Source organism: Asterias rubens, chromosome 12 (assembly GCF_902459465.1).
Source record: "Asterias rubens chromosome 12, eAstRub1.3, whole genome shotgun sequence".
In the NCBI taxonomy this organism is placed as follows: Eukaryota; Metazoa; Echinodermata; class Asteroidea; order Forcipulatida; family Asteriidae; genus Asterias; species Asterias rubens.
The window spans coordinates 14,056,543-14,074,338 of NC_047073.1; the positions used below are offsets into that span (position 1 = coordinate 14,056,543).

The window sequence follows — 17,796 nt, forward strand, 5'->3', positions numbered from 1 at the left end:
ATTTTGTATCAAGGAAAAATTTCATGCTAAGCAAATTTTTGTGCTTAGCAGCTCTATGAAATTGGGCCCTGGTCTCAAATTAACACATGGCACCCACAGCAATTGATGTGGTGCCCTGGGCTCAAATTCATAAAGCCTGTAAGCACAAAAAATGTGTTCAGCACGGAAAATCATTGATTGGCAAAACCATAAGTTTACATTGCTGCAACTGGTAACCAACTCAATTTTTGCTTAGCAAAGAGATTTGTCAAGTAGAATTTTGCTGCTTAACTGGCTTTATGAATTTGGGCCGTGTGCATTTGCTGTGGTGCCATTTGCAAAGTTCCAGTACAAATTTACATTTTCCTCAAAGGACAAAGAAATATTTACAAGTGCTGGATTTGAATCAACGACCTTTACGCTCTACCAACTGAGCTATCTAGCCCTATGTTAGCGGTCTCCCTATTTTGTCAATATCTTTGTTTGAGTGTGCCAGACAGAAGTCGTACAACCTTAAGCTGAAAACAGCTTCAAGCATGAAGCCTATTTCAGGCATCTGAAAGCACAAACTTCTATGCAACGAGGGTGTTTTTCTTTCTTTCATAATTTTCTTGCTACTTCGAAGACCAATTAAGCCCAGATTTTCACAGGTTTGTTATTTCATGCATACATATGCTGGGATACACCAAGTGCGGATACTGGTCTTTGACAACTACCAAAGGTGTCTTGCCGCCGATTTCACCAAACTCTTTATAACTTAGGATAAATCTTAGGACTTAGGAGGAGTTCCGTATCCAAATACGTGGAAAGCATTGAACTTGAACTAGGATTAATCCTTGCGATTCTTGAAATCGGCTGCAGTGTCTTTTAAGACATCATATCGCATCTTACGGTCTGCACTTGTAATCACACCAAAAAAACAATTACACCACTACTATTGAAACAAAGGAAAACATTGCAGAGTTGAAAACTCTCCAGCTGATTCGGCGAATGTTCCCCTAAAACAAACCAATCTTTCCATGGATGTTCTGATGAACAAATCTAAATATCTCCTTGATTGAAGGCATACTTTGTCCCTATTTATGTTGAATGTAATTCTAAATACCTGATTGCTGTGCAATGCAAACAGACTAAACCATGATTTCAATCTCTCTGATCTTTAACACAGAAAATGGATGTAGATTTCTACGTTGATATTCACGCCCATTCTACACTTATGAACGGCTTTATGTACGGCAATGTTTACGATGATCCAGTCAGGTACGAGAAACAAGCAGTGTTCCCGAGATTAATGTGCGCAAACGCCGAGGACTTCTCAATGGTAATAAAAATCTCTCTCTTTTTTTAAAATTATTTGTAATTTCTATCAAAAGTTCTCGGCACTAAATACATGGCCTGGGACCTGAGGTCCAATGTCAAATTCCCAACAATAGATAGAGGTAGCACCATCGGATTTTCCAATGTCTTTAACCGACACCCAGTTAGCAAACATTCATAGTTCAATCCAGATATATAATGGTCAACAAAACACACAAAATGCAATTTAACAAAACTTTGTATCTAGAAAACAAAATTAGTATAACCAGATTATGATATTTCGTGTTATAAAGAAAGCACTTGTTGGATTCTAGAATGAGCGCTTAGGAGATGCACTCTGGGGGGTAAAAGTGCTATATATATAAGAACTGCATGCTATTGTTATTATGATTATGACTATAATATCAGTTTTAAGTTGAAGTCTCTGGAGTCAGGTGTTATCCTCCTTTGCAGTTTGTGTTTCCGATCTCCAGAGTCGATGAATTGTCCTCCGTTTGTAACTTTCATTTGTGATTATTCATTCTGACTCACAAGCGAAGCTCGTCACTTTCTTTATAGTGCATACTTGCAGATTGTGAACATAACACATCGTCACCATTCTCAAAACAGAAACTGACAAACAAACAAATATTTATTAAAAGTCTACGTCAATCGTGTTTTATTCACTCAAAGCTCTGTTGATCCCCGGAGTGAGAATTTACTTTTATTACGGGAGTTGTTAAAAACGATTTACAGATGAAATTGAATTTCAATAAATGATTAGCCCACGATTTGATTTTTAGGTTCACTCAAAAGTGCTTCTTCGAGGCTTTATCATCTTGTTATCATCTGAGATTGTCTCTTTTTAATTTTTTTAAGTGAAATGTAAGCCAATTCAGAGTGAAGATTTGAGGGTTTCACGCAACAGCTACTTTCAAAATATGAATAAAAACCCTGCAAACCAGTTATATCGGGTGGCTAAGTTGTTAGTGTTTTTACCAAGTCTTCTAAAAAGCTTTTCAAATCGATCGCAGCATGGTTTAAACTACCCAGGCCATGAATACTAATTGAGTGTGTTTTATTGGCTAAAATTTCTTTTGAATGGCATACTTTATTGGCTCTGATTGGCTGGAAATCTTTGTTAATAGATAGTAGTTATAAAACTTGATTATACAAGATGTCTTGGCATTTTCATGCACAGATCTTTAACTGTTTTTTGTTGATCAAGTAACAAACCACAAGGGAAACTGTTCAAGTAAATGTTTTATAATTGTGGGTTGAAAATATTTTACTTGAGAGCGAGCCTTGAAGCTCTCGCAAAATGTCGGTGCTCTAAAAAATGAGCTTCTATAGGTTTTCTCGGTCAATTTCAGAAAATGAGCAGCCAATTTAACCACCAGCTTATTCTATTTGGCACGAAATTGAATGCTACTGAAAAGGGTCGTTCGATTTCGTTATTCGATTTAACAAAATAATCATTCAATTTAACAATTCATCAAAGCAGCATTCAAATTCACAGACGCTTCTTGAGGCGTGTGTGTCACGAAAAAGAAAAGAATACGCTAAATTGAACAGAGTGCTGAAGGAATTTGACTCGACTCAAAACGAAATTGAATGGCCGAATTCTGAATTTGAAACGCAGTAACAACTGGAGAGGCAAAACAGTTTTAATTCGAACGCATGAAAATGAAATTGACTGCTCATTTGTTGAATTTGACCGAGAAAACCTATAATAGGCCTATTGTGATCTCTCCATTTTGTGACAATCTACAAAGTCTTTGTGGCTTCTAACTGGCACTCTGGAACAAATATATCAACAAGATAGTGAGACTGCCAACATAGGGCTAGAAAACTCAAGTCTTGAGTAAGGTGATCCCGTTGCAGCACAAATTTGGATGGTGCAGCCTGGCGTCGTAATGTGCAAGTTAAGAAAGAAAAAATACCAACGGGGGTAAAAAGCACAAGAAGTTGACAAAATTTGAACAAAACTAGGGTGCAGGTTTTGGGTGGTCCGTTAATCCGGATGTTGCATAACCAAGTCATTCTCTATAGTCCATGTACGATAATGGTGCTTTCATAGTATATAAAAGACATATTGTACATGACCTTGGAACTGAAAGAGTTTAAGTAGCCTCTGAGACAGACTCAGACATTTTAAATTTTATTGTAAGATTTTGTTGAGAGGATTATGAAAGTTTACAAAGTATACCATGGGCATATATTGTGGGTTTTAAATACGCACAAAATATTGTACATGTACGATAATGGCACCTTCAGAATACATAAAATCAATGTACATCTATGACCTTGGTGCTCAATGAGTTCAAAAAGAACAGCACCCTAGCAGCCTTTGAGAAAGACTCGTCTAGGTTGAAAACGCGAGGCCGTTAGCCATTTTTACTTTTTGTCAGATACACTGGAAAGGATTATGAAAGTTTACAAAGTTCCGTATTTGCTGATTAAATCCTACATCAATACAAGCGGAATTAAACATTTAGTGACTCATAACACATGACGGTATGAAGAACTATATTATGGGTCGTACTATTGATGAAACTGTTTGAGTACGCAAAAAAAAATTGCACAACATGTACGAACATGTACCTAAAATACATTGTACATCTATGACCTTGGTACTCAAAGGGTTAAAAAAAAAAGAACAGCAGCCTATGAAGCCTTTGAGAAAGACTCTTCGAGGTTGAAAACGGAGGCCCTTAGCCATTTTTACTTTTACTTTTACTGTAAGATTTTTGTCAGTTATACTATAGGATTGTGAAAGTTTATAAAGTTCCGCTTTTACACTTAAATCCTTTTGATTAAATCCTACATCAATTGAAGCAAAATTAAACATTCAGTGACTCATAACACATGACGGAATGTAGACACTTAAAAGAAAGAAGAAGAAGAAAAAAAAAACGGTGATAAAAATCAACAAATATTTTCTGCTTTGCACAGTTTATAAGGTAAGAAATTCGCCACGTCAGGTGTGAAATTCATCAAGAATTAGTCAGAAGGTTGATTCCCATTTCCAGTCCGTTCAGAGATGTTTTTGCCGCCAAATCCCCCCCCACCCCACGAACACGCCGTAACCTTGACGATGATGGATCCACTGTTTTTGAGCATGAATTAACGGATGAGTCAGAGGAGGATGGAGCAAAAAATTCCGATACCCAGTGAATGCTTGAGGCCCCCCCCCCCCCCATCCCACTCTCAAACAGCTCTCATAACATTCAACGGCAGACAAAGACAGGAGTAACGGATTTGATACACTCATGTAAATAACGGAAACCTGACTGCGTATAGAAATATAGTTCCGTCCCACACAGTGAGGTTGTATATACACATAGATACGATGACTGTACATGAAATGTAAAGAGTAAGAGTTTAACGATAAACAAACGAGGGACATATCAGATGTGATTCATACCTCGTCCCTAAAGCTACAGACTTTCACCTGTTGAGGCAATGTTGCGTCATCCACTCTCAAGTTGTGCAAAGTCCTAAGTGGTCTAAACTTTTTTTGTGAGTCACGGTCCTAAATAAGTGAGAGGGCTGCGTAATTGCCACTTTTAGCTTGCGGAGAATACAAGTTTAATCGATCAGACAATCTGCTGAACAATGTTACCCATAATTACATAAATTAAAACAGTTTTTTCAATTTTGCTAAGAGGTTTGATGCTTTGCCTACATGGAGATCATTTTGAACAAGGTTGCTGTGTGTCGCCAGGAGCAATAAGCATGGGCAAGAATTGCCACAACTCGTTTAAAACTTGATGACTTGCATGGTGGAAAGACAATAAACATAAAATTGTTTGTGGTTACACCATGTACATGTAGATAGATCTCTTCCGAGTGATATGGTGGTTCTGAGAAGAACTGAAGTACTCAAATGTTTCGGACAGTACACTCTGTCTGTCGTCAGGAGACAACTTGTTTCCTGTGTAAACATTTCTAAGAAAATTGGGAAGGTGTTTCATTGGTTCTAACTCCTTCATTAAAATAGTTGTGAAAACGAAAAAGGCCACAAAGTTTTAAGAAAAGGAAAGAGGACTCCTGAAGATGATATTGTGACATGTTTGGAGGTTGCCATTTGTAAAAAAACAAAACAAAAAACAATAAACAATTAGTGTGTCCTTATCATCAATTTATCACTGAAATAAATGTGCATGAAATGGTTGTATCCAATAGTTGTGGACGCAAATAGGCATGGAGATATACCTGCCCCCATAGCATTTATAGTTTCCTGCAAGTTTGTATGATCGGTTATGTTTCTCCTGGCTGTGCACAATACATAATCTTTTACAGAACAGTGAGGGCGCCAGATCAGTTTTACAGTACACTAAAAAAAAAAAAGGTTCTTATCCAGGGTTATTATTATTGAATGTTTCTAATCACTATACACTCAGTGCCAAAGATTATATTTGTCTGGATCTGGATAAATTTTCTAAACGCTCTAATTAGAGCTGAACAAGAAGAGAAGACAATGAAGAAATTACAGTTTTAGATGTCGGAGGAAAACCCAGAGAATTATTCCAGGGAAAAACCCACACGGTCAAGTAAAGACTGAAAAACCCAATCCACATAGTGCCCCCGCTGGTATTCGAACCGAAGTCCCAGATGTGGGAGGCGAGGCAAGACACCACTACACCAACCTGACTGCCCTGTCGAGTTAGTACCATCCCTTGTGTGTGGGCATCTTTAGGTTCAAGTGAGGTTTAACTGCAGTTGTCGAAAGAAGTTCTAACAAAAATAAATCTTTTCAAGAACTTTACAATTTTGCAGTAATACCCTGGAAATAATATTTCAATAAAGCATTTTTTTTTTATTATATATTTCTTTCTGATATGAGAGTAGTAGAGCATAAAGGAGAATCTCAATATTTTTTTTTACCCCACAGGAAATTCAATACAGCCATGTGATGGGATGCATTAACCAATTAGACTTAAAAGCTCTGTATATTACTGTACTTAAAGCCTGTTATGTCAAAATGAATCCCTTAATCAGCATCCAGGTTTCTGCCTTATTCTGATGAGGAGTGTCCACAAAGGCAACTCGCTCCTAAAGATTTTGCGTTTGTGGATTTCTCGGTAAACCGGCTCAAGATGCCCCAAAGCACTCCCTTTTATTAGTTGTCATGTTCCTATGGCAACTAACATTTTGTGTTTTTTTCACTATCCTGGTTCATTCACCTTGGCAGTAATTGAAGATAAATTACAGACTCGCTTTGTAACAAACTCCCTTACAGAGTTGTAACCGAGTCAATTAAGGTAAAGTCAAAATTACGACCCTTATATTTTTTACTCCTTCTTGATTCAACTCCCAAGTCAAGCAGTCACATTTGATCCTTTCAATTTCAAGCCGTGTTTTTTAACCAAGGGAACATTCGACATTGCTAAAATTCACATAGAGTTGCTTAGTTGAGTGAACTTATTTGCTGAGTGTGCATAAATCACCTGTGGTTGAATAAAGACAAAATTACTAGAGCCTTGAACCTAGCAACAGAGCTGTCTAGCCTCTATGTTGGCTGTCTCCTATTTGTTCAAAATAATCCACTAGCGTAGTTCAACTATCGTCGACTAGACAGAGTTGGGGCTAACTTAGTCGAAAGTCAACAATAGTTCTTGCACGAACTAGGCCAATAATACCAACGATCAGTGTCCTGGTTTTTCCTGATAAGCTTCTACTCTGGCCTTGCTCAATCATAAAACTACAATTTTTCAATCATATTCAGGGAAAGATTTCGTCCAGCAATTTCTCGAATTTTTTTCACTGAACTTTGTTTGCACACTGAATGCTTATTTTTGAGTAGCATCATGATTTTTTAGTAGCAACCGAGACATTTTGCTCTGCTGTACAATTGAAATTGTACGTAAATATTTATTTTTCTGTTTTGGACCAACAGATGAACACGTCCTTCAACCGTGACGCTGTAAAAGCTGGAACTGGTCGGCGTTTCCTGGGTGGGATTCTAGATGAGAACTCATTGTGTTATACGTTAGAGGTTTCATTCTTCTGTTATACAATGACTGGAGGTAGTACACTAGTACCATATGATGAGGAGGGATGTATCCTTTTCTTTTACAATAACTCTTGGTACTGTGAAATTCGTGTTCACTTTATTTACCCATAAAAAATACCCCAGACAGTAATAATTGGTGAAAGTATAATAGCAGCCATGATACTTCGATTTAAGTATGGTTTGAAGCTTTGCATGGTGTGGAGATAGAAGAAGAAATTATAAATAAATAGTAAACTTGCGGGTACAACCGTGAAGATGAACAAAGTATACTGTTTGAAACATCGTGACCCAAATGGCTCTTTTCAGAGCCAACACTCACCCTAAGAGATTTACACATGGTTTAACCCGCAAGTTTACCATTTATTTATAGTTTTTTTTCTTATACTTCAATTTGTTGGCTTTTAACAAAACTGAAAAACTGTGATTAATAAAGTCTTAAAACCTACACCACGTGTACATGTAGGTCAGCCCGTGAACCAAGAGACAAATATCATGCCTGTTTAAGGTGTTCAAGTTCACTTTGTTTGCTCATAAAAGCCAGACAAGAAATTATCAGAGAAAGTCATTGGAAGATTACTGGGTTCTTAGCACTTTATCACACCCCTTCTCTTGTGCCGCTCCTAAACTTTGGAAAAGTCTCCCCCCATCTCTTCGCTCTGCTGATTCACTTCATATTTTCAAGAAGCATCTGAAATCACACCTGTTCCCACAATGATTGTTTTGCTGTTTGGTTTAACTTGCATTTGTCTGCGTTTAATTGTTTCTCTGTTTCATCACAAATCGCTGTGGTCTTGATGAAATGGCGTAGATAAAACATTTTTGTATGTATGTATGTAGGCGTATCTAGGTACTCATTGTTTGGTTTTCAACAGGATAAGCAAAGCTATGTTTTGAATTTGCAGACCCATTTATGTAGCACCTTAGAAGAGTTTACAAGATGCTGTGGTGCATCCAGCAGGCCTTGAACAGTATCTAGGTACTCATTGTTTGGTTTTCAACAGGATAAGCAAAGCTATGTTTTGAATTTGCAGACCCATTTATGTAGCACCTTAGAAGAGTTTACAAGATGCTGTGGTGCATCCAGCAGGCCTTGAACTTCCCTCTTGAAGGGGCACAGGAAGTTTCCACCGGCAAGGGGCTCTCCTAAGAGGAAATTTTGTAATCTGTGTTGGAACTTTGCAAAGGGCTCCACACCAGAAGCACAGGGCACCATGCAAGGCAGTGCTGTGGGTGCCGTGGGTTAATTCAGCATTCAAATACTGACTTTTAGAAGATGAAAGACAAAACAAATTAACAGCACACCAAGTGAATGACCTCTTATGCAGATTGTGACACTAATCAACCCATTGTACAAGTTATAGTAAATTACACAAAGTAATTACTGTAACACAAAGCCTAAATCAATGCAAAATAAGTTTGTCTTGAAAGGTTTTGATACCCTTTGTAGATCAAGTTTTTTACCATGACATGAATCCTTACTCACTGTGAGTGAAGATTTATTTAATACAATTAACCTGTAGCAGCTTCAGCTTCACTAGTTAAGTTTATGAAAAAGAAAAAAGAAAAAAAAATCACAGAGCAATGTTTTTGTGACATAATTATTTTTGTGACATTGTTTTACTAATAACTCAAAAATACTACACCATCTCAGCAACTAATATTTTCAGGGAAGCTTTCTATCAACATTATCTTTAATCCATTTAAGTTGAATGAAAATCGATGGACATTGGTTTTGTGTAGGACAAAAAGTACCCAACCAACTCCGGTTATATAATAGTAAACTAAGTAAAACTAAACAAAGTAAATTACTGTAACACAAAACCCAAATCAATGTTAAATAAGTTGGTCTTAACTCAAGTTATGCTAAACAGACATGAGGCTTGGGCGTAACCTTGCTAAGACGTTCATGGACTATTACAAGTTGACATCTCTTATTCAACCCAAGCCGACTGTCCTACCATTTAACCATACCTCACAGGTAAGAACAAAAATAGGCTGTTTCAAAGAAGTTAAAGGCACTGGACACTTATTGGTAATTACTCAAAATACTGGTTAGCATACAAACTTTTAAGCAATGTAGAGCTTTTGATAGTATGAAACATTGTGAGAAACGGCTCCCTCTGAAGTATCATAGTTTTTGAGCTAGAGGTAATTTTTCACTCAAATATTGAGAGACTTCAGGGGCTAATTTCACAAAGAGGTAAAGATTGATCTTAAACGCAAATCAATCGTAGTTGCTAAGTAAAGTGTGAAGTCACAATAGGAATCACTATGGTAATACTGACAGTTTGTCATTGTGAAATCGTCCCTAGGCCGCATTTAGGCCTGAAGCCTGTTATCAGGTATCTGAAAGCACACAAATTTGTGCAACAAGGGTGTTTTTTTTTTTCATTATTTTTTTTGCAAACTTTGATGACAAAATGAGTCAAAATTTAACAGATTTGTTATTTTATGCAAGTTAGGATACTGGTTTATGACAATTACCAACGGTGTCCATTGCTTTTAATAAAGCAAAGATCATAGAACGCTGAAGACGCAAGATGGGGAATTGGAGGTCTTACGTGAAACACCCAAGGGTGCCTTTTCAGTAGGCAAATGTTATTGTTATGTGATCGTTACACAAATCAATGTGATTCAGTAACCAATATTAAGTCTAGTAATTGTGAAATCAGCGGTTAGCTTGTCCCCAGAAAAACAGCATCTAGTACCTTGCAGTTTATTACTTGGTTGTTTTCGTTACATAGCTTGTTTCGTAAAACTTGGACATTTTCAGAAAACTTGACAGCTTGAACGGAATGACCTTTGAACCAACACTATGGTTTCCATCATGGTTAACAATATTAATAATAACAGTAATACGAATAAAAATAATAGCGACTTCGTAAAAAGCGCTCATATCCGTCACTCAGTGGCGCGCATGGCGCTCCAACATTCAGTATTTTTCCTGCAAGGTATGTTTTTGAATTTAAGACCTTTTTCCTAATGTTAGATTCATAAGGACAAATCCTAGTGTTTGATTGAATAGAAAGCTTGATTATTCCTCCATGGCTTGAAGCCTTTTTTTAGGAAAATCGGAGTAAAAAAAAGAGATGATCTGTATGTTTTTATGCCCCCTTTCCCAAGAATCTAGAATCTAAGATAAAAATGCCACTTGCTCTGAGTGGTAATTTTCTCCAGCTTTCAGAAGTCCACCGCTCCAATCAAAAATTGATGCTCGCAACTTGAGTCTCGTCTTGTCGGTTTGCCGAATAGAATTACCCACAAATCTTTTGTGATATTGAAGCATCCTGACCACCAGCTTAGCGACGTTGGGCGCCGCTAAACCGTCTTGGGGAAACAGGAACAACTTGATGTTTCTCTGCTTTGTGGGTTAGCAACTGTAGAGTCATTCAACTTTGAGAGCTCGGAATAATTTGTGTGTGTGTTATTTTTTTTGATTTGTATTTGAAGATTTTGATTGAATTTTTTTCCTTCTTTTTTTCGGTCAAAATTTATGAGGAAACTGTACGTACGCTTCATACCTTCTTCGATAAAAGTATGAAAGAAATTGAATAACCATGGGATTGTTCAAGTGCGCGGGGAAAATCCCAATTGACTTTATCTTCACAGCATGCTTTCAAAGGCCATTTTCCTTGCTCAAACATTCAGTATTTTTCCTGCAAGGTATGTGGGGCTCTGTTTTTGAAGTATATATAAGACCTTATAGTTTTATCATCTTGACTGCCTGTTCTGGTTGCTTCCACAATGGCCAGTTAAAGGCAATGGACACTATTGGTAATTACCCAAAATAATTATGAGCATAAAACCTTTCTTGGTGACGAGTAATGGGGAGAGGTTGATAGTATAAAACATTGTGAGAAACGGCTCCCTCTGAAGTAAAGTAGTTTTCGAGAAAGAAGTAATTTTCCTCGAATTTGATTTCAAGACCTCAAGTTTAGAATTTGAGGTCTTAAAATCAAGCATAAGAAAGCACACAACTTCGTGTGACAAGGGTGTTTTTTTTCTTTCATTATTATCTCGCAACTTCGATGACCGATTGAGCTCAAATTTTCACAGGTTTGTTATTTCATGCATATGATGAGATACAGCAAGTGAGAAGACTGGTCTTTGACAATTACCAAAAGTGTCCACTGTCTTTAAATAGACCATACTTGAAACACTAATCTGTTTTACCTCACACCATCAACATTTGATTCACACACATCCAAAGTAAAAATACTGAACATTTCTTCTTTTTGTTTTCTCGTTTAAAAAAGGCGAGCAGGGTTTAAATTAAAAAACTTTCAAACAGACACTAACAGAGCTGTAAAATAAATTACACCACTTCCATTACACAGTAAAAAATCAAATAAAAATTGTATAGTTTCCTATAAATGTTATAATAAAAAGCGATTCACAATTATATCCAAGCTGTTGCGATGATCTGTTGAATGAATGTCTGCGTCAGGTTAAAAAAAATAAACAAATAAAAAATTCCTTTGTTGATTGAGAAAAAAATGGAATAGGCTTTTGCAAACTGCCTACCAACCAAAATGACCTATGGTATAAATGCAACAAATAATTAGTGTCCAGACGTTTTGAACCAAATAGTAGAGTCTTTCTGGACACCTAAATTACCAATTTGACTGAGTTGACATTTTCTCATAGAATGAGTTAAACCCAGATGACATATCTTGAATGATATGATTTAGCAATTATCCTTCATGTCAGTGGATTAAGATGCCGCTGATGAATAAAAGCCTGGAATGGGCAGAAGGGATGTCCGGGAAGTTGGGGGGGTGGGGAGAGGGGGATATAGCCCCAGGGTGAAGTATTAATAATGTTCCTGTATCGTTGCCGCCAATCATTGAGACTTGGGATACAATCCTGATATCCTCTCCGGGGAGAGTTTTGCATTTTCTTTTATTGAAAATTGTTACAAACTCTGCCTTTCTTCGTACCAATCACATTTAGGAAAAACAATTTCCATGATAATTGGTTCTGGGTGCAGCTTAGTACCAAATAATCTGCCCGATTAATAAAAAAAACATCAAGTGGTTTTCTTGATGATCTACCTATGCAAAGTCTTTGAAACAAAATTGCAAATTGTTGTCAACTTGGTGATTTGTGGCTGTGTTGCATTTTAAATTGAAGTTCATTATTTAGGAAATAAATGCCATACTTTGTTATGTTTTAAACACTCCATTTAAATGTTTTTGAGTCGGATTGAAATTTGTCAATGTTTGAAAATCATGTTGTTTGCTGATATCCATGATAAATTGCAACAATCAAGGAACAGACGGGGAATCAGTTACGAGAAAAAAAATAGCGAGTTGACTGACCACTCTAATACTCATGCACCGCCCAAGGGCCCACAAATTCTAAAAGAGAAGACGAAAAAAAAACTGGATAGTGTGATTTTTTTTTTGGCTATCCCTGGACTCGGACTCGCTGCAGCTGATAAATAACATGTCCCATCCATTTCCATGTCTGAATGCCTCCTTGATGCTTTTAGCATTACGACAATTAGGCAGTCCGTGTATTTAGGGGGGAATGGCTAAAGGCTGGTTGGGACGTGGGACGGCGGGGAACAAAAATATGCTGCAGTGTTATTTGGCCCTAATAATGGCACTTGATGGGTGGATCCAGTAATGCAACCATTGAAGCTTGGGGCATGATACGTGTTGCATTTTTACTGAAAGATACATTTTTGAACTCTGCGACACACACCACTGCGTTCTGCCATTATGGTGTAAATTTGATAAATTTGACCAGAACTAGGGTCTCAGCCCCACTACCCTCTAGTTGCTATAGGCTTTTAAAATTTAATATAAATCTGTAAAAATTCATTTTAAGGAATTATACAAGACACAATATTTTGTTTTGGTTTATGAAACCTTGCCATGTTACAGGGTGAGAAGAAAACCAAGACAGAGTTACCCCAAACTAAAGCTCAATTTATCACGCGAAAGCAATTTGGGAGCAAATTATGTAACACAAACAATAATGTAATAAACTGCAAGGTACAATGTGCTAATAATTCGGTATGCGCCATTTTCCTATTGTGACAAAGTATGTTGCTCAAGGACACATGTGTCAAGACTGGGACGCAAACCCACACTCTGCTGATCAGAAACACCAGAGCTTGAGTCCCGTATTCTTAACTCCTCGGCCATGGCATGCATTTGTTTAATAAGAGTTGATTCATTTACATCTTCGTTAGCTCCATATTGGATTGATGGCATTTGACTTTCAGTGACCCTTATTACCATTTTGTTTGTTTCTATTCTGACAGCGGAGAGAGAGGTCATCCAAGAGTCGAAGCTCAGAGGTTAGGCCTCAGTCAGAGACCAGGCACCAGTCAAACCGAGCAGACGTTGTCTATGAAAACCACAGTCTGAGTGCCCAGAGTATGAACAACATGGCGACCCAGTTCAGATTACAGCATAGAGATATACATAGGACTGATAGGAGGTAGATTGGGGACTAGACGACGAGGGCCATTAGAGCTTGGAACAAGACCTCAGGGCAATATTTTGTACTGGAAGGCAATAGTCAGGAATGCAATTAACAACACAGGAACTAGACCTCCGGGCAAAAGTGTGGACAGGAGGCAAGAGTTGGAGGACATACATCCAGCAGCTGATTTCACGTAACGCTAGGATTAATCCTATCTCGAGTTAGGACGAGTAACCCATCCAGGATGGGTTCAATGCATCCTAACATAATCTTCGGATACGGAACTTGACTCGTCCCAAGTCCTGAGATCAATCCTAAGTTAGGAAGAGTGGTGTAATCGACGGCTTGGCAATAGATTATAGTCTGGAGGCAATTGTCAAGGACTACAGATCTTCTAGGCCTATTTGACTGGAAGGCAATAGTCAGGTAACAAGAGCTACAGGGCATTAATAGCACTGGAGGCTAGACCAACTTGGAGACAATATAAATAATTATCAATGACAAGTAAAACATGGAAATGTTAAAAATATTTCACATGCAAAAGCTTGTCCACAGAGTGAGTGACTTGATTTTGAACGGCAAAGCACCATCATTCCAACAGTAAGAGTTGTTCATGCATAGATTCTAGAAAGGAAAAGAAAAGAAAATGAAAATTTTATAGTGGCTAGAATCATTAGTTGTTTTTGTCACACACTATGGGCTTTGTTCTGATGAGCTTGTTTTTGACTTGACTTTAATGACTGATAGATCTTGTCAAAATGTTTGATTAAAAGTTTTGCAGTGCATTTATTATAAGAAGCTACCTACGTGTTTTTTTAAGACACACCAACAAAACCTTTCTTTTTTAAATTCCATCCACAAACTATTTATTGCACCAAGATATATTCCATTTAAGCACTTGGTACTTAAAGACACTCAAACAGGGAGATTAATATCCACCTTGCTCTTAAACTTAACTCATAAGGGATTATTTATTCTGTTGTGATTGGGTGATTAAAATGCTTTATAAAATTTTTATTTATTGTTAAAGTAAACTTTTTTCACCATAAACTCTCAGGTTTCTGATGAAGGTTAGGGCTTAGAAGAACATGGGTGGAAATTATCTGACAAACGGTTTTGATACTAATTTTGAAACATCCCAAAAATTAACTACTGTAGGAACAATTGGTTTGGTTTTCAGCGATGAGTCTTCTGGGCCTAACGGCTTATCGCCGTTTTTGTGCTAATACTGTTTAAGGTTCCATTTCACAGCAATGCTAAACGTAAGCACACGAAAAAGGCATTGTAACCTTCCGGTGCCTACTTTATAATAACAATAATAATATTGAAGTCTTATATAGCGCACGTATCTCCCAAACAAGGTACTCAAGGCACTGAGTATATACAAACTTTCAGAAAGATAGGTTCTGCAGTGATGAATTCTGAGACCCAATTATGTAGCACCTTTTAAGGGTTTACAAGGTGCTGAGGCACATTAAGCAGCCACAGCCAGGAACACCGGGGCAAACCCCTTCTCTTTTCGATAAGTGCACCGGGTTCTTTTACATGCTTTACACAACACATGGGACCAACGGCTTTACGTCCCATCCGAAGGACAAAGCAATGGTTAAGTGTCTTGCGTAAGGACACAAGTGTCACGGCTGGGGATTTGAACCATTTGAAAATGCATGATGTAAGAATGCAAATGCATGGTGAGCGGTAGCTGCCGTCCTTGCTAACCTGTGAAATACGCTTGGGTGAACAAAACAAGTTTAAAAACCTCGCACAATTGACAGCATGTAAAGTATTGTCCCTTTTGGTTGTAACATAGAGAAAGGACAACTTTTCTTTATGGTTGTAACAACCAAATGAGCCGTTGTCAGATATAATATGACTTAATTTCAGAGTGAAATACTTCACAGAAAACAAAGTGTTTCTAGATAGAACTTACATAATCAGTAAGCTTTCAGTCGAATATGAATCCTTGCCAATCCTCAATAATACCTTTAAAAAAAGCAAAGTATACTTTTTCTTTTGAACAGTTTGATTGTTTTAATTTTATATAATGTAGACAATAAAACTAACATGTGAACATTTAATTTCAAAAGGTGGTCACGTTTTTGAGATATCGTTGAAAATCCAGAGCTAATATTTCCACGCAGGAAGAATAACCCCAAGATACACAATATGAGAAAGAGATTTGAGCAGATTTCAAATTTGGGGCATAAAAACTACAGCTTTTTAAATAACCACATTACTTAAAGGTGAAATATATATATTTTGTTAGGCTTTATACTTTCGAAAGCTGCTGTAGGCTTCTAAACCACAGGTTTTTATTTCCATGTTTTAAGAGTGATTACTAAACGTAGGCCTTCCCTCGAAAAGGAAAGATAGATGGAGGTAAATCTACTCCGCGGTAGTAGAATATGGTAAGACAGTTCTCTAAAGAACAAACTCTACCTGGCAAGTAGATACACACATGGTGTTACCGCAAACCAAAAACATATTGATACCTCACCATGCAATGCCTCAAATCCTATAGATGGAGGTAGTGAGTTTGATTTGGGAGTGCATTCACCTTTTTCCCTTCATATACGACAATGATTTACTCTACAATGCATTAAGGTAATGTTCACATGGAACCCACAAGACTGCGAAGACTCCAAGCTAAACAACGTCCATGTTTACTCTCAAACAGAGTTAACGTTTGCTTAGAAACAGGTGTCTATGGCTCATTGGAGTGGACATCCGTCTCAATGGCGGGTCATCCGCTATCAAATCGGTTCTCTTTCAAATTTGTCTCTTTGGAGTCATTGCTGATGAAAAAGTCTGCAACTGGGGTCCAGATCTTAGAAAGTACAAAGAAATTATGGCATTTTCTACCTATTGGTAAAGCTTTAGAGTTATAGATTCCAAGTAAGGTTTTATGCTAGTAATAATATTTGAGTAATTACCAATAGTGTCCACTGCCTTTAAGGAGATTGGAATGAGGGTATTTTTACCTTTTGGTAACCTCTGGAGTTTAGATTAACAGCCATTGATTTCACCAAACTCTTCCTAACTTAGGATTCATCTTATGACTTAGGACGGGTTATGTTCTGTATCGAAAAACGTAGGACGAATTGAAGTTAGGCCGGGTTTCTCGCCCTAACTCGAGTTAGGATTAATCCTAGCGTTTCGTTAAATCGGCCGCAGGAGCCTCTAGGAACAGTAGTAGATCAAAGCACAGAATTTCTTTATATCTGAAGAAAAATAACAGATTTTTGTCACCCCAGGCAGACGACCAAAAAAAAAAGGTCTGAATTCAGATGAAAGTCTGAAATATCTAATCCTTGACCCACTCCCTGTTGATGCAACATCCCTGTTCCCATAGCCTCAAAGGAAGAATAGACTTAGCACAGCTCAGCTGAACACACGCTGGTGTGTTGACGCAACAAGACGGATGTGCAATTAGGTTCCTCTGGTAAACTCAATAACCACCTATGTTTATTTACACTGCTAGAAGAAAACGTAAAATGACACATCCCTTGTAAACTTGATCACACCCCACTAATGAGTGGTAATAAATACTCGGGGGGGGGGGGGGGGGGGGGGGGGGGGGGGGGGGGGGGGGGGGGGGTTTGGACATTAATGGACTGGTCATACTCTGGTAGCTATGGCCACATGCGGATGTGATGAAAGAAACGGCTGGATGAAAATTGACGAGATCTTGTTTGAACCATTGAGTAATGAACATCCGATACCTGTTAGCTTTTTATCAATTACACCGAGCCTTGAAAGGGTTCCTTAACAAGGATCTAGTTTAATATCATCAGAACTTTAGTCTCGGAAAAGTACTTTCTTTGGACGAGACTGGTGAAAGTCTTCGGGAATCAAATCGTTGTGGGGAAGCCTCCTGGAGCGTCTAGTACAAAAAGAACAGACCATCACTTGTTACTTATTGAAGTTCCACCTTCTCGTACTGGAGAACAAAGTACAGCAGGGATTAGACTCGACTAAAAGTAACAAATCCTGAAAATGGCTATTGGGTCTGGGTTTTACCTGGTTCCGACCCAGAACCTCCCAGATGTTACAATTCAGTTACA

General features: G+C 37.8%; 1 protein-coding gene across 2 annotated transcripts in view; it reads left to right on the forward strand.

Annotated features, from left to right (window-relative positions):
* LOC117297316 (cytosolic carboxypeptidase 6-like) overlaps positions 1–13,981 on the forward strand; it is an 82,035-nt gene extending 68,054 nt beyond the window's left edge. For both annotated transcript variants that reach the window (XM_033780281.1, XM_033780282.1), the window contains 4 exons: positions 1,148–1,300; positions 7,178–7,340; positions 9,166–9,272; positions 13,569–13,981. In XM_033780281.1, the coding sequence (XP_033636172.1) occupies positions 1,148–1,300; positions 7,178–7,340; positions 9,166–9,272; positions 13,569–13,751 (606 nt within the window). In that variant the 3' untranslated portion in view covers positions 13,752–13,981. The remainder of the gene's footprint in view (positions 1–1,147; positions 1,301–7,177; positions 7,341–9,165; positions 9,273–13,568) is intronic.
* Positions 13,982–17,796: the final 3,815 nt, after the last annotated feature.